Source organism: Strigops habroptila, chromosome 2 (assembly GCF_004027225.2).
Source record: "Strigops habroptila isolate Jane chromosome 2, bStrHab1.2.pri, whole genome shotgun sequence".
NCBI classification, from domain to species: domain Eukaryota; kingdom Metazoa; phylum Chordata; class Aves; order Psittaciformes; family Psittacidae; genus Strigops; species Strigops habroptila.
In genome coordinates, this window is record NC_044278.2 from 9,528,112 (window position 1) to 9,546,008 (window position 17,897).

The window sequence follows — 17,897 nt, forward strand, 5'->3', positions numbered from 1 at the left end:
GGAACAGAGGCTGCAGATTGCAACCCAAATAAATGATCTGAGTGTAAAAATACCCATTCAGTTTCAGACAGAAATTGTGGGTGGATTGAAGTCAACGAGGGGTAGCTGAGAGTGCTTAACAAATGGTTTAGTGAAGGGCTAGTGAGGCAAGGAAGTAATTGTGGCACAGAGAATAATGCTGGTGTGCACGAGTGTACTGAATCTGCAGTGCAATCTGAAAGACACTTCCAGATCTGCCCTGAGACAGAGCAGTAGCTGGGATATTTCTGTGTTCGCCTGCATGCAAGACGCATCATTTAAAAATAATAAGAAGAATAATGATTAAATATAGAAAATAATCATTGGAGCTAGTTTTCCAAAGGAGCTGGATGTCACCACTGTAACTCAGACCACAATAAAAATACTTCCTTGCCTTCTCTCTCCTCTTTTTCATCCACAGAGGAGTTAGGTGACCTGAGCTCCACAGGGCAAGAAGGCTCTGAGCAGCTTGCTCTGAGTGTCCCTCTGCTTCCAGAGGCAGGTGAATGAGTGAAGAGTGAATTCACACTTTTGAGAGCAGCGAAGACCATCTTGCCATGAAACCATTCACAGATGAAGATGTAGAAATCTACATCCAGAGCAAGGTAAGGCTTTATCTGTCCAGATTTTCTGTCTCCCACACTAGGTGTTGATTCTGAAGGGTGCCAAACTCGACAGTTAGTTGCTTGCCTGCTGTCTTCATTTCTGAGGCAAGATTGGGTGAAATCTCATGAAAGCTGAATTTCTAATGAGATTTCTAGGTTTCTATTGCAGCATGTTATCAGGGATTTCAGCTGGTAGCCTAATTCTTCAAGGCGCTTGTCCTCTTCTTCTTCAGATGTCCTGAATAGTTGCTCCCGATCTGGAATTCCAGATGTAAGACTAGTTGTAATTGCCAGCATTTAATCTAAGAAAAGGTCCTTGCCTCTCTTCCTGTCCAGTGGGCTTGGCTTGAGAGAAAGAAGACAGAAACCACACAACAGTTGCCTCTAAGAAAGATGTGTATAGGAACTAGAGAGAGAGGCAGATAGTATTCGAATTCATTCATCGGTCTGTCACCTCAGCTAAAGATACTTCTCTATAGTCCATGATTTAAAATAACATGTCTCATTAGCACATGCAGGCTGGAACCACACTTTCTATTTTATGAGATATTCCAGCTCTCAATTTTTTTTCCCCATTATGAAATGAAGTCAAACGGAATAAAATCATCAATGGAACTATCTGCTTAATAAAAGTAACTCGAAGTGAGCCACAACAGACATGTTTCATCACAGTACTTAGCTAGATCCTATTTTATAGTCTGCCTTCCTCAACAAAATGCAAGATGCCAAAGTGAAAACTAATTTCCAAAGGGAAAACTGTAAGGCTTTCTTTTCTGCAAAGGAGGAAATATTCTGGTACCATGAAGGGGCTTGTAAGAAAGGTTTGTTTTCTCTGTGGAAATGTTTTGGTGACAAGTAGGTATAATTCTGTGAGAACTTTCATTTTCAACCATGTTGTGCACCGGCAAATCATTCCATCAGAATCTGTTCAGTGAGCTATTATAGTGAACACTTCTCTGAAGGTTTATAAAGCAGAGCCACAAAGGAGGGAACAGAGGGAAGCCATGCACAGGAAGATGCTCATATGACAGCCGTAAGTACAGGGAACAGAAGCAGTGTGTAGTTAAGTGAGGCTCAGAGTTGCCAATGTTTTAGGTTTTACTGAGAGTCTGTTTTCTAGCAGCCCTCCAGCTCTGATGGATTCCTAGTTTGTGCCTGCTTCTGAGTCTCCTGTCCAAGTCAGGCTGCCTAACCTTCAAGCAGCCCCATTCTGCTTGGCAAATGCTGCCTAGTTTTGAAAACAGGCCAAATTGGTGCAATGAATCTCTGTGAAACCAAAAAGTATCTTCCTTACCAAAGAGTCTTCCTTTAGCTACTCAGCAAAGGAAAAGCTCAAAGGAAAGTGCATACGGAGTGGATGTGACTGGGTAAATAAGAACAAACCCAAATGTTCTTAACAGTCCCCAGTATATCGCAGTCCTGCTTCCTTTCTCCATAATAAACCCTTAAATGACCTTGTTGCTGTGGTTTTGTGCATTTGTTTTGGTCTGGTAAAGGGAATGCCAGTAGGTGTAGAAATGGCTGTCCCACAAAGAGCTTATTCTGTGTCTTCTACCACCACATCCGTGCTGGTGCTGAAGACATCTTCGATAAATTCCTTGGCTCTTCAGAAGCTGCATTCACTCACTCATGTTCTGTCTTCTTTTATGCCTTCCCTTCTGTAGGAAGGTTTTATCTTCCAATGGCATGATTAGAGAGCTAATTATGGGTAGCAACAGTTAGCACCATATGTCACACGCCCCTTGTTCTTATATCCCTGCCCCAGTGATGAGGAGTACATGTAGAAAGAAGTGATTAGTGGCACTTCCGTAACAGGTTTTTGAGAGTACATACTCTCTTAAAGATTTCATGGCAACTGCTGTAGCCTGTAGGTGATGATGGCACAACTAAATGAGACCAAGATGGATTCTCCCAGGATACTAGAGGTGGCAGAAAGCCCCTTAGAGAGAACATAACATGAGCAATGCATACAGAGGCACTCTTAGATCTCCGTTTGAGCTGACCCACAGTGATTGTTTACTTTCAACACAGAAAGTCTACTTTTTGTGTCTAAAAGCTCTTGGAGGTGGACAACTTTCCCTACCACTCATACTGTTTGCCTGTTGGAGAAACCATTATATGTCTTGCTGAACACTTCGAGCTTATTGGACTGCTCTAAGCAGTTACCATTAACTTTTTTAAGGAAGTATTAAAACTCTGCTCATCTTCAAGTTCAGTGTTAGTCAATTGCTATTCATTTGTTAATTGATTTTAGGCAAGCACTTGTCCTTTTTTACCATTGTATGGTCTTCGTTTCTGTATGGTCTTCATTGTATGGTTTCTTCGTGAAGAAGTGAATCTATCTGTCACCTCCCAGGGCTTGGGGACATATTTCAACACGCTTGAGCGTTTTGTCTGACAGGTCAAGTTTTGACAGAAAGGTGCCCAAAAGGGCTTTTAATGAAGCACTTGTCAATGGCATTTTCTAAAGGGAAGAGTGTTGTTTAGATGCTGCAGAAGATGTTAAGCTAGTAGGACACAGGAGTTATGGAACTGGATCACAGAATGGGTTAGAAGGGACCTTAATGCTCATCTAGTTCCCTGCCCATGGCAAGGGGTTGGACACCTTCCACTAGACCAGGTTGCTCCAAGCCCCGTCCAACCTGGCCTTGAACACTGCCAGGGATGGGGCAGCCACAGCTTCTCTGGGCACCCTGTGCCCGTACCTCACCACACAATAAAATATTTCTTCCTTATGTTTTTGCTTTCTTTTGCTTTGGTCTTTGGTAATAACAAAAGACTGTAGTAATTATGTTTGACTTTGGCAATTATGCTTGATCATTCACTTTAGCCAAGCTGTTAATGCTTTAATACTCTTGTTCTGTACCTGCAAATAGCCCAATTGGGGTTTTAATTCTAGCTTCAGGTGGAGTTTCATTTTCTGATCTCGGTTTTTCAAACCTCCCATTTGTTTCTGAAATTCATTTTCTTGCCTGCAAACAATGAGATTTAGTAGAATATGGTGAGGAAAGAGAAAAAAAAAACAAACCCAAACTAGAAGAAATTAAAGCAAAAATTGAAACTGAATGAGCATTAGGATGCAAAAAAAGACAGTAAACAGCCTTCCTATCCCACTCTGCAGAGGTAGTTATGGATGGATAAGTAATGAGGAATATGCTCCTGAAATTTAACAATAGTGGAATCTCCTTTTCACTTTGGTAAATGTATAAGGATCTTTGGGAAACATTTAAATGTCCTTTACTAACATGGTTCCTTCCACTTCCTCCTATTGAATCTCCTTGTTCGGATTTTGACCATGTCCTTACACACCTTTTATTTCTCAGTTGTATGTGAAGGTTCAGATTCATCTCAACACCTAGTGCCCAATGAGACCAGCTTTGGAAAGATACTTTCTCACCATCTAGGAGTAGACTTTCCTTTGAACTTCAGATATGAAGACACAGTATGAATACTTTTAACATATAATGTAGGCATCTAAATGCTGCCACATACACCCACAACCTGGCTAATGCACTCCTTATCTCTGATTCTTGAAGTCTTGTTAGCTCTTGGAACGGAACATATCCTGGATCTGAGAACGGCTAGTATATGCAGGGGAATACTTTATCTGCATTAAGTAGATAAAGAATGAGACTGTAGCTGGTTGATAGTGAATTTTATCCATGTAATGAACTCTTTCCCTTCCATCCAATGGTATTGGCATGGATATATCAATTAATGCTCAGCAGTCTTGAGTAGTGGCCCTTCAGTGTTTACCAGATGATGTTTATCAGCTGATGTTTACCAGCTCTGTCTCATGGCAAGTTGGTTGTTAACACACCAGAAACAAGAAGTTTTATTCCTAGTGCAGCACAGGCACAGATGTTTCAGGATGCTTGAAGTTGCTTGTCTGTTTCCCACTGGAGACAAGGATTGCAGTCACCTGTAATATGAAGTGTCTTTCTTGGAACTGACAGGTAGAACGGCGACATTATCTGGTTTCCAAAGCAGTGGAGGAGGTGCAGAAAATCATCCAGCAACTGACTGCAGAAATCAGCTGTAAGGCCACACGCTTCCAGGCTATCTCCAACTCTGGCATTCACAATGAGAATATTAAGGTATGAACAAGAGCTCTAATATGCTCTTTGGCAGCTTGTAGGAATCAGTAAATGATTTCTCCATTGGGTGTTTGTATGGACAGGTACCTCATCCAAAATGCCACTATTCAGATATTGCGCATTGATGGTTCTCTGTGAAGTTCTAGTGACTTGACTGGGTTATAGGACATCTTACAACTAGAGGAACATCAGAGAGGGATGGGTAAATCAGGCAGAGCCTCTTTTTACAGCCACTGCTTTTACGAAGAATGTCTATTGCCAAAGCTGTCAATCTGCAAACAGGAGCCAAAGCTCTTTGGGAGACAGAAAGAAAAACTTGTACAGCAGTAGCAGCAGAAGAAAAACCACTCATGTATGTCTTCCTGAGCTATGAGTCACATTTTTCACAGGTGGAAAACCTGTCAACACACTAAAAAAAAGAGGGAAAAAAATTCCTTCTTCTGCTTTGAACATTAGAAAGCTCCTTCAGAGAAATATGGGTTTTCTTAGTCATGCATCCAAAGTTCTGTTTTACTGGAAAGAAATATGCTGGTTAGTGGGAGAAGTTAAATGCCTCCCCATTTTAGCCCATTGAATACCAAAATGATTATGTCCTGTCCCAGCTGTGACAGGAGAAGGCTGGTTATTTCTTGTGACTACTTAATGCAAGTGCAAGGATCTTAAGGTCCTTTCCAACCCTAACTATTCTATGATATAAGAAACAATCATAGCAATGGCAACTTCAGATGCAAATTATTGTTTTCATCTGAACCAGTTTACATACTCTTGCTCTGTTAACCGTTATACTAAAATGCAGCTTGTTATGGATCAAAACACAGCACACATGTAAAAGCATGAGGCAGCTTTTGCAGCTGCCTAGGATTAAAAGGGAAGAACTCTGTGTATCAAGCTGCTGGAAGGGTACAGAGGTAGAGGCAGGATAAAATCATCCAGTCTGAAACGCTGCTCTGGGACAAACACATTCAGGTTTATATGTTTTCTGGAACTTAATGTATCCCAGGGCATGCAGTCCTGCCAATAGGCATGACCACAGTGACACAAAATGGTGCCACATCCTGGTCCATGTGTTCCTTAGCACCACAGTCTGCCATCCACCTCATACTTAAACAAACCTGCTTGGCTAGAGAGGTCTAACAGGGTGAACAAAACCAAGGGGATCTATTCTGAGCAGTAATGTGGTATTATGACAGGCTGACCTGAACAACTTCTGTTTAAAAGAAATCCTCAAAATGTATTAAAAAGTGTCAGATTTGTTATTCAACTGAACTCAGTGCTATAAATCTGTGGAAGTCACACTAGGAGGGCCTGGGTAACTGTCTTGTAGCTACAGGGCAGCAAAGAATGGTTTAATGATGAAGTTGTTTTGGCTTGGGCTGCTCTGCTTCCACAAAATAGGATCTTTAATATTATTGCTGGCATAACCTAGAGGAGACTTGTTTCAAGGGAAAGCTAATGTATTAACTATTCTCTGTTTATTTTTGCACCACCTTTTTTCTGTCACAGTTATAGCGACTTTTCAGAACGTTCTGCTTCTGGTTAAAAAGAATTAACATGGTGAAGGGTCTAGATTTGTTGAGAAGCTACAAACTTCCTTCAAAATCTGCAAGGCTGGATGGGGAACATAAAGAAAAGTGGTTATAGATAGTCAATGCTTTTCTGTAACCTGGGAGACAAAAAGTCAAAATCTTTAATAAAAGAACTTGAAATAAAATTAGAATAGAATCTTTTTAAAACTTTAAAGTGGTTGGTTTAGTTGTGAAGCACCTTTTTTGCAGCCGTCAACTTTGCAGGGCTGATGCAAAAGCTGTGGAGGCTTCAGTGAGTTGGAATGAGCAGGTTATTGTCCGGGGTAATTACTAGTACAACACTGCCCAAAGGCATTGCCAAGTGTTTAACTCTGTAATCATGGTGGGGGCGAGGGGGAGTGGATTTTCCTTTAACAAATAGGCTGGAAGGAAGCTTGCAGCTTTGCTCTGTGAATGAATGACCTGGCACATGCCTTCTCTCTGTTCTTCTTGTTTTCCTTCCTGCTTCTCTCAGGACCAGCCAGCTTTACTGGCCAAGTGGTCAGCTATGCTTCAGGGGAAGCGCCCATTCCACCCATCCATGCAGGTACAAAGCCTCCCTGGGTGCCTGCAGGTCCCTGTGCCTGCTTCCTCCTCACCTACCCTCTTCTTCACCCACCTAACTGATCCTCCCATGGCTATTTCATCCTCTCCACAAGAGACTTGCTTTTTTGCTCTTCCTTCATTTCTAACCTAATGCTTCTGTCTTCCTGGGATATTCTGGCCAGGACTGAAAGAATGAGATTGTATTTCATTTGCCCAGCATAATGCACACAGGTTTTTAATACAACAGAATTGGTCCTAAGTAAGTTACACACCCCAGAATCTGAGGCTCTTGTTCAAGCCTGTGACTTGCTGGGGCCCATGGTCTGCGCATGGCGTGTAAGACCATCGTGTGACAGAGCATAGGTGTGAGACTGAGATTTGTTCGCACCAAGAGGACACCGGCTGCCCAGCCTTGTGATTTCTGGTGTTTCCTGGTAAGCCCCATGTGGAGGAGCCTTGTGACTCACAGAACACCTGCAGCTCTTCCCTCTAAAATCTGTTGGGTGCCAGTACATACAAGTCAGCATGTTGGTATGAGAAGGAATGGTGGTTTTATCTGCAAATGTGGCTGAGGCAGTGAGATGAGCAGTAAGTGTATGACAGCCACTATATTTTTCCCTTATGGAGCCTAGCACTTTGTTCCTGAGCTGCTCACAGGATTTCTCAGCCCCACCAAACCTACTTGTGCATGTCAGCCTGGTCTACAATGTCATTCTCCCAGTGCCATCCTGCCTTTAGGTGATTTACATTTGACAAAAGAAGGGCTTTCTCGTGTTTTCTTTGCCATTTCTGTGCTTCTTGCTGGCCATCTTTTGTATGTCCAATCCATTGCCAAAGAGCAAAGAAGACCGGCTGCTCCCTGTGGGCAAGAGAGCCAGGAGGTGAGCATGATAACATGGAAGCACCTAACAGCATGGTCCCTGAGCAAGGCAGAACTAGAGAGGGTAGCTGGGGTGAGCCAAGAGTATGGATCGTCCAGCAGGTCTGTGCTGATAAGGCAGGTCTGAGGTGACGTCAAGCCAGGAGCACTCATCGGGGTCAGGATCAGGCCCAACGATGGTAACCAGGGTCAGATGCAGTCTATTGATCGCCAGGCAAATCCACAGTGGCCAAGTAGGTCTGAGGCTTCAGACCTACCATCCCTTCAGGCTGCGAAGGCAGCCTGCAGGTAGGACAACAAGGTCTATAGCCAGACTATGGTAGGCATAGCTGTCACACAGTTGAAGATCAGCACTCCTATGGCATAGCCTGGGGCTGAGCTGAAATGAGGGCCCCAGGCTCAGGGGCAGAAGGTGTGAGTAGAAGTCCCAGAAAGGCTACTTAGGGCCACTAAAGCCTGTTAGTGCCCTCAAGTAATGGCACTGGTACCTCTGTGGTAATATTTTAACTCAGCTGAGCTACCAGGAAAGCTACCAGAATGCTTTGGCTTATTACAGGAGAGTGACAAAGTGTTTGTTCACCTCGGGTGTATCCACCTTGCAGCAACAACTGTCACTTCACATCCTGCTCATGCAGCAGCTTCACTTTATTAATGACAGTGTAAGTTAGGCTTGGTAGCAAGTGGAGGTGAAAAGCTTCAGAGTCAACGTGGTAAAAATCTGAAGGAGTTTGGACACCCTCTATGGAGCCACAGTTGTCAGATGGTTCCAAACTAGTGTTTGGAGATGTCTGGCTGTGACCTGGGTGAGTGTGAGGTTTCATGGTATTTGTGTTGCCTTATTCGCTCTTCACAAATACTGGTTCAGCACTGGTTTCACTGGAAAATGGTCATTCCCAAAGTGAGGCCAATTAAGTGGCTTGCAAATAAGCCTATTTGAGGGTTTTTCATTAGTTACCACTTCCATTCTTGCACTGTTTGTGGCTTCCACTCACCAGGAGATTGTTTCATACTGTAGCTGGCTGCGACCTGGGTTTATTTCTGACTGCCACTGCCTGTGTGGGCTCAGGTGTGTCACTTGCCTCACGTCTCTGTCTCTTAAAGGACAGCCATACATAGGGAAACACTTGTAAAATGAATGGGCCATATGCTTATTTTCTAGTGTCTGTAGTGGATTTTGAAAGAGATCAGAAAAGTGCACTTCTTGCCATAGTTATTACTGCTGTTGAGATCTAGGTTTATCTCTAGTAACAATTCTGAGGCAGTAATTTGCACTATTTTGTTTCCCTTTGCTGGATCACAAAACATGCTCTGTGATGCTTTCCTGCTCCTTGGAAGCTGCTAGTTACTACATCTCATGCAATTGCAGACTAGGAATAACAAGGAATAGGGGAAACCATGGCAGGTGTGGTGACAAATCAGTGCGCTCTCATCTTTTATGGGCCATGGCTGTCACATCAGACTCCTAAGACAATTTCCTTTTAGTCTGTGTACCTCCAAATAACCCTCAGACAGGCACAGAACAGGTCCTGGCTGTATTCAACTGCTCCCATCATACTATGGCTTTTCCACCTCTCCAAAGCCCCCAGTTTTACCTATTACTTCCTTAAGTCTCTTTCCCCTACTTCAGGCTTACGGATTCGCCCTTGTCTCCCCTCTCAATGTCTCTGCACTCTCCTAGGTCTTAGCACCCAGCCAGTTCCTCATCACAGTCCCTCTGCGTGGCCTGACCGGGTACAGGGAATGCCAGGTACGGCACTGGCGTTATTACACCGTGCATGGAGCCAAGCTCCTCTCCACCGTGCGGGACCCTGAGGAACTGCATCAGTGGCTGGAGGTGGAGCAGTTCTCCAAAAGCCTTCAGCAGTGGCATGAAACGGATGTGAACATCGAAGGTGATCTGGTTCCAGCCAAAGTCCTTATCGTCTTCCGGGAGCTGGTGGAGAAATCGATTATCTCCTGTAACCTCTCCAGTGAGTTTAGTGGGGACAGGTATAAGGGGAACTAGATGTCTTCTGCAGTTGATAGAGGGAAACCATCACACTCACAGTGTTTGTTTGGCTCACATGATCAGAAGTTGAGAAACAGCAAGCACCTACAAAATAAGGCAGCAGTGATGTATATATAGACCTGCACTGAAGATAGAATTAAGTGGTTCTTGGGCTCTTCATACCCAGGCTGTTTCTCATTTCTTAGGAATGTGGGTATGGTCTCCAGCAACATCACCCTCACAGTTCAACCAAGATGCAGCCCAGATTTTCAGAACATTAAGGAATTTGGGAAAAATCTTTTCCTACTGCAGTACCTGTAATATATCTAGACCATCGAGGAAGGTAGTATAGGAAAATTGGATACAGGGAAGATGCATAAGTATGAGTAGAAAGTGTGTGAAGATGTGTATAGGGCACATAATGCTCTGGGGAAACCTTAGCTGTCCACAGCCTTCCAGCGTAGGGTAGTGGGAACTAAGTAGAAGGATTTCTACTTAAACAAAGTCTATTGGACAAGTGCTCTTTTCCTCAGTGTCCAGGCTACTCTGGTCCTGCTCAGCAGAACTGGACTCAGGAAGTTTGCTTTCAGTAGTGGTGCTGATCCCTCTGTGAGAAATCCAAAGTGCTTGTTTATTTCCTCTATTTAGAGTGGAAGTGTTGATAACTGCCATAATGAAATCAGCAGTGCATGCAGCATGCCTTCATAGCTACAACATCTGTAGCTGATGCTGCCTGACAAGTGATCCTCATGCTTAATAGCACCCTAGAGGCGTATTATAGACTTCAGCTAATGACCGTTTGGCTTGGTCCAAGCTAAATAGCCTATGTCCATCTTTTTGCATTGAGATACTGTGAAATGATCAAATCCAGACTGTGGTGCCTCTTCTCACAGCACATTTCCAGGATGACTTTCCTCATCAGCAGCCTAATATGGGTCTTCTGTATTCCAGAGAAATAGGAGCCGTTTCCACTAATCTGATTGCACTCTGAATTTTAGTCACAAGAGAAAGCATGTTAAAGTCAAGCTCAGCTTAGATCACTGCATTCTTCCAGGAAATACTTGTTCTCATAGAAATTGAAAAGTTGATGGGAATGAAATATCACCATTGAGGCTCACAAAGAAGACCAGATGGAATGGGCTTGCGTCTGAGGCTCTACTTCTCTGAAAGTCATTGTGTTGAAGTGAAAACCTGACCTCGTGTCCAGGAGTAGTACATCAAGTGTGGAGCCAGGAGAGTTACTTCCAAGGGACCCAGGGAGTGATGTTTGGGCTGATGACACTGATGCCTTCTTTTGTAAGGCCAGCTGAAAGGAGATGAGCTAAGACGAAGTCAGGAGGAGTCATTACCATTTTTGTTTGTTTCAGTGAAAAATGAACTTACTCCATTCCGCAGTACAGGAAAAGATACAGAAAAAATTCCCCTGATTTCATTGCTTCCCTGTTTTTAAGTCTTTGAGCACCAGCAAAACCAGTTTTTGAGGTGTGTCACTTTTCATTGGTGGAAAAACAGGCAACACAATTGCAATGGTTTTGGAAATGCTGTGAACATATTTACATGCTGACAAAGTGGTTGCTCTAATCCCTTTAAGCTGTCAGGGATCCCTGCTGAGGGCTTGGGAGCAGAACAGTTCCTGTTTTGGTGCCAGGCTTGGCTCAGCAGGGAAATAACATGCAGGTTTTACTGCAGGTTATAAAGTTCTGGTTGGGATGGACTCCACTGCTTAGAAAGTAATTCACCCCGTGCTTCTGGGTAAGGTGCTAAATTGCTATTGGTAGTAGGCAGGTGTTTCCACTGTGAGGGCAGAAAGGTTGCCATCCCAAATGGTCATCACTGTACCTTCAAGTCTGTTATGTGGGCTTTTTCTCCTTAGCCCATGTCAATCAAAATGAGGTGGGTTAACATGCTACTGTTTAAACTGGTTATAGTAAACGTGCTCTGTCTTTTACTTCAGTGGGTTAGAGCACAATCACACAATTGGCTCAGATGGCAAAGCTGAAGGAACAGTGACCCTGCTAGAGTGACAAGGAAAGCTGGGGACAGAAACTTCTTCCATGAACTCAACTGGACCAACAGGAGACATTTCACTAAGAAGTTCATTAGTTGCAGGTTTCACTCCTTTCTGCTCTCTTAGAGCGTGTTGTTCCTAGAGATGAGCCACTTTCACCGAGGAAACTTCTTTCCTTCATATCACCATGGAATGAACTCTTTTTGACACTCAGCAGTCCCTGTGAGGCAAGCAGCCCTTTTTGTATGACTGCTCAGCACAATGGGCCATAAATTCAGGCAAATTCTTGTCTTTTGGGCAAGTGCATCTCCAGAAACAAGACTTACAGATACCCCACAAAACGTTCTGAACGACCACCAAGGGTAAGTCATTGGGGCTGATTACAGATTTTCTGAGTGAATAAGGACATGTTAAAGTCAAGCTCAGCTTAGATCACTGCATTCTTCCAGGAAATACTTGTTCTCATAGAAATTGAAAAGTTGATGGGAATGAAATATCACCATTGAGGCTCCATATGAAGCGTTCATCTGGTCCCCTCTAATCTGTGGTAACCTCCTTGTACTGTACCATTAGAAATGTTAGGTTGCACCAGTTGTTTATCTGTATTTTTAAGAAGATGGTTCTAGGATTTAAGAGGACCCACAGTAGAAAATAAAGCATGGTAACTGAGTGTAAAGCTGAGAACTTAGTCATTCCTTCATCTTCTTCCTGTTCTTGTTCCCCAGGGTAGATGGGTAGATTTAGATAATAAGTTTTTCCTTGTGTTCTGTTCATGGCATTGGAGAGAAAGTGTTCAAACAGACCAATAGAACTGCAAGGCCCTATACAGCCTTTTGCTTGGCTTGTGGAAAAGGATCTTTCAATCTTTATTATCTTCTCTTGCTGTTCCTTCACAGGTAAAGTGACAATGCTGGAGAGCTTCAGCTCAGGGGTCCGAGTGGCTGTAGAGACATCAGAATCCCAGGTTGAGGTGGAGCTGGTCCCTGCTGTGGAGATTCCAACTTGCTGGCCTGAGAAAGCCCGGTGGCCTCGTTGCCTTAGGCGTTGGCCTTCCCAAGAAAAAGTGCAGTGCATCAAGGTGAGCCATGTAAAAAGCACCATTAACTCTGTGCCAGAATATATCTCACAAGTGTGTGACAGTGGTTTCCCAAATGAAGGACTGCATGGTGATGGTGGGCAACAACATGGTGGGCAACAACATGATTGGAAGGTGTAATCTCCAGAGAAGCGGCATTTCAAAGTATTCTGTCAGAGACTTTTCCCCCTGTTACAGTGGTGAATTCTATGGAAACAAAACTAAGTTAACTGATTATTACATGGGTCTCTCGCACACAGCTCTGCCTGTGTAGCTCAGTGCTGACGTGCATCATTCTTGCTGCTCTGCTCTGTCTCACGTAAGCCTTCTGCAAATGAGCTGCTATCTTGCAGTTTTCCCTCCAGCCTAATCCCATCTTTCCCTACAATGCTCATGGCTGGATTCTGGCACTCCAGCTCAGCACTATTGCCATGTTCATGCAGTTCCCATTCCACCTTCTAGTCCTGCTCCCTTCTCATGCATGACCTGCTGTTCCATGGCAAAATGCCTGCAGAACTGTGCATCTGCTTTAGTAGCCTCGCTGGTATTGTACCAGGTGACTCTAGAGCTGGATCTCCTCAGAGTAACTGATATCATCACACACGGAAAGAAAACACATTGCATGTTTGTTTGACTAAGAATTAGGATGGGAGCATGATTCATGTTTGCTAAACCTGCCTTAGAATAAGCGTTGAGAGATGTCACACATCCTTTTGATAATATCTCTCTGCATTGCTCAGAGAAGTTTGCTTCTGATCTAGTACCACACTTCCCCTTTTGTCCATAGTCGCTTGGTTTCGACCTTTTGGCCCGCTCCAATTACCACTGGCAGCTGTGCTTCTCCCGTGCTGAGCGTATACTCATGGAAGGACTTGATGAAGATGGTGGTTGTCGCATGAAGTGCTTCAGGGTCATGAGGCAGATGAAGGAAGATGTCTGGTGTGCTGGAAATAAGCCTATCATCACAGCTTATCACCTTCAGGTAGGCATCACCGTGATACCAAGATACAGTCTTAGTATCTGCTGCAGTGGCTTCCATCCAGTAATGTCAAAATATCATAGCATAAATCACTGTAGCACCTATGTAACTTCTAAGGTAACTGTCAAATCTGCAGTACCATTTCATTGCTTTGCAGTGGTAAGATGTTCAGTAAATATAGATTTCAAACTTCAACAGGAAACTAAAGTCTGTAGGAACATTATGACTGCAGCAATATAAATGTTAGAGTTGAGGCCCCCACTCTGTTTTGACTTCACATAAGCATTGTAATGTTGTCTTTAAGTGCATGGTTACCTCCTGCTTCTTGACTATCAAGCCATCCATGCCTGTCTGTCTGTCCGGAGGAAAATTGTGCATTTGTCTTTGTGGATATGCAGCAAACAGAACTCTCTTAGGTGAGCATTAATGAATGAGATGCAAGCTATGGTTCTGGTGCTGTTTCACCTGGGGTGGGAAAGGAAGAAAGAGGTAAAGGGGTGGTAGCATCCTCCCTGCACATACTTCAGGGTTCAAGATGGCTTCAAACAACATTTGTAAAGAAGAGACAGAAAGCTCTGCTATGTCTGTGTCTCCACATCTGACAGCTGCAGACACCGATGGACCACAGGCAGCACCATTTATCAGACAGCAAAGCAGTCCTGTTTTCTGGACCTCCATCCTCCTGGAGCTGCCAGGGAGAGGCTGTTCTCCTACCTTAAAGCCTCAAGCCACCTGGATTCCACAGTAGTTACTGATCTTTTGGTCCAAAACCAGATACAACACCAATATTTCTCTTAAAGAAAAGTTTGCAACCATCAAATGCTATTATAGTCATGGGACTAATGTAAGTCAAGATGGACTCAAAAAAGGAGTTGATGAGGTTGGTTATAGCTTAGCAGAATGCAAACCTTTTTGGTTCCTGTAAGAACAACCTGGTGGAAAAGCTGTCAAAGGCAGGAGAAAGTGGAAAACCATTTAACCATTAGTAATGATCTCTTTCTCTGGCTGAGGGAGAAAAGATTGCATGGACTCTTGATCAAAATAAAAAAGCTCTTTAGAAGCTCTTCAGTTCTTTACTGTAACTGCACTTCAGGCTTTTACTGCAAAGGATTGGTTTTCCAAACAGAAGGAATGCTTCAACATTACTTACATTAACCAAGAGAGAAGCAAGAGAGAAACAGTCAGTGGATAAACCAGCAGTTGAGCAGAGGCTTAGTGTTAGCTTTCTTCACACTATCAGGTTTCCCCTGTCAGAGGTATCCACCAATTACAACTAAACAAGACTCCATACGAAACAAGCCCTCTATGGGAGAGGAAATCCTTGCCCCAGAAGTGGTGAAAGCCTTAGAGGACCAAGTAAGCACACTCATTATGCTCACCTCCATAGGAATGAAGTTCAATGCCAGGAAGTTTGAAAAGACCTAGGTGCCTTTTGAAAGACAACTCTATGCCTCCAGTAGACAGCTGGCAGTTAGGGATGGTTCAGTAAATGCTGGGGATAGATTTGGCATCTGACTGGAAAATCAGTACTATTTTCCTTGCCTTCAGAAACTTAATTGCAACTGCTGTCCATAGATCAAGCTGGAGTAGTTTTACTGTGAGAAAAGGCTCTGCAAGTCTCCAAGGAGTAGCTCTCGCAGAGTTCCAGCTCGAATGCCCCGCTGTCTTTTGTTCTCTGGCAGCATTTAAAAAGAGTCTTTGTGGTTACTGCAGCTGTGAACACAAAATTGTTCACATTGGATAAGGTGTCTGAGAAGAAATCTTTCAGCGATACAACTATTGCAAGGCCTATGGGTGGAAAAAACCCAACCCAGGCAATCCAGCAAAGCGTGGGTTATTTGAACAAATTCTATCTCTGAAGAAACAGAGGAGTTGAAGGCTGTAGTTTGGCCACATCTTATAATGTCTGTGGGTCTCTTTTGGGGTCATTGAATCTGCAAAATTCAATTGGGATTCAGAGGACAGTGAGGAACTTAGCAGAGTTATTGAACCCACTTTATACTTTACAAACTGATTTGGGGTTGACCAAGGCAGTCAGTATGGCTTTTTTGGTACAGTAAGTGTAAGTACCTTGAGAAAATTCTTCTCAGTCAGGAGAGTCTGAAAAATGCAACGTGGGCAGTGTAAAAATAATACTCTAAGAGCAAACATCATATGCATTTTGTTATTTTAACTACGGATTTCTCAAATGTAAAATTCCATATAATAAACCTGGGGGAATAGAACATAGCACGTGCTGTAATTATCGTAGGTCAGAAAAAACCAGGCTGCACTTGGCCAGAATGCATGCCCTACACCTGCAATAGTTGGTTGGAGTCTCAATCTGTTTGGGATGCAGATCTGTGCACATCTTCAGCACAAATACGGCTGAAGCTGACAAATAATTATGCTAATCTGATTATTTTTCTCTCCCTTCTTGCACTGACTGGCTTCTACACTGGTATAATAGGCCATTTTCTACAGCCTACCAGGCCTGGCATTTCTACAATGGTTACTGCTGGAGGATGGCAAATAGGCTAAGATTATTTTAGCAAGACCATTTTCTTTGGCCTCTTGGCCCAGTCAGTGGAGAGGGGCTCCTCTGGGAGAGATCCTAACCAGGCACATCAGAGCTTCTTTGCCTGATCCCCAGAGGAGGCTTTAGTTGTGATCCCTGTGTCGCAGGAATGTTAACACGGGGAGATAGCAGTGTGAGTCTCTCTGATTTCCAAGGCTGTCAGCCATTTACTAGCACTAAAAGTGGCTTAGTAAGCTGTGTGAGCCCTCGACAGAACCTCTAACACCTCTTCTCTCCCATCTGCTTCTTGCAGACAGTGCTATTCTGGACGTGTGAAAAATACCCACGCACCAAGGATTGGCGCTGCTTCCCTGAAGCCTTTCTGAGGCTGGTACAGAAGCTGCACAAGTGTGTAAGCCAGCACTTCCTCAAGCATTACTTTCTCAAGAACACCAATCTGCTCAAATATGCCAACACCAGTGACCTGGACCTGGTGGCCAGCAGGCTCACGGTCTTCTTGGAGAACCCTGTCTTTTGCCTGGACTAAGGCCGGAAAAGGTCTCCTTGCTCCAACTGTGAGCTGATCCCCCACCTCCTCTCCCAACCTGTGGCTGTTCTTCGTGTCCTTCCAGTAGATGCTGCAGCTGGCTTTGTAAGGCAGTTGGCACATGCAGTGTGAAAGAGAAGTGTCAAGTTGGCAGCAGTGGGCGGTGAAAACCGAAGGGAGGTATCGCTTGATGCCCAGCTGATCTAATTCGCTTTCGGCAGCAACAGCCTGCCTGGTAGCCACAGCCAGTGAAGCCCAAGTTTCTGTGTCAGTCAGAGCAGGCAACTGCCTTGTTCTGGGTCTCTAAGTCTTGTGGCACCTAAGCAGAAAGACGGTGCAAAGATCTCTAGCTCTGCTGCCTACCGGTTGTGTAACCTAGCATTGTTCATTGCTGCCTGCCCCTTTCTTACAAGGACAGTGGGTTTAGTTCCCTGATTACCTCTCAGGCCAGCTCTGCAGAAGAGCAGAGAGACTGTTCTGAAGTGTACTGAAGCTAGAAGCTTTCTCCGAGGCACATCAATGCCTCCATCTCCAATTCAATGGGATCCTGCTCCAGTATGAAGATAACCATGCTGCTAGTGTTGAATAGCTCAAGGGAAGCAAGAAGAGGAACAGTGGGTTTTGCCTCCTCCTAGTTTTTCTCTCCTCCACTTCCATTTTTCTTCCAGTTGCTTCAAAGATGTTTTCTTCATGTTTGCCTTTGCCAGTTGTGTTAGTGCCATACAACCAGGGGGCTTTGCCAGAGCAGATTCCACTCCCACCCCTGGCTCCATCCATTAGGCTGGAAGAGGAGAGGTCTTTCCTTAGTTGTTAGCACCCACGTTATTCTGGGTGGTGTACAGAAGGACGATATTTTTCACAGGCTGTTAGCTCCAGACCCCCTAGTGCTTTTAATATTCTGGATGTTTAAAAAGAAAATCAGTTTTAGTGTTTCAAAAGAACAGAGTTCTAGGATGAGTACAAAGAATGCTGGTTTTAATGTTATTAAACCACTAAAACTAAACCAAATTGGGCTTTTCTTTCTTACACCAGCACAGGAAAGTAAATATTTATCTCCTTTGCCAAGGGAGGTGCAGAGATAGGGTTTACAGCC

General features: G+C 43.9%; 1 protein-coding gene across 1 annotated transcript; it reads left to right on the top strand.

Moving 5' to 3' along the window:
• Positions 1 to 575: 575 nt before the first annotated feature.
• MAB21L3 (mab-21 like 3) lies at positions 576 to 16,890 on the top strand. Its single transcript, XM_030471861.1, has 6 exons — positions 576 to 623; positions 4,580 to 4,720; positions 9,390 to 9,681; positions 12,603 to 12,784; positions 13,569 to 13,763; positions 16,571 to 16,890. The coding sequence occupies exons 1-6, from the start codon at positions 576 to 578 to the stop codon at positions 16,802 to 16,804; spliced, it is 1,092 nt and encodes a 363-aa protein (XP_030327721.1). The 3' UTR covers positions 16,805 to 16,890.
• Positions 16,891 to 17,897: the final 1,007 nt, after the last annotated feature.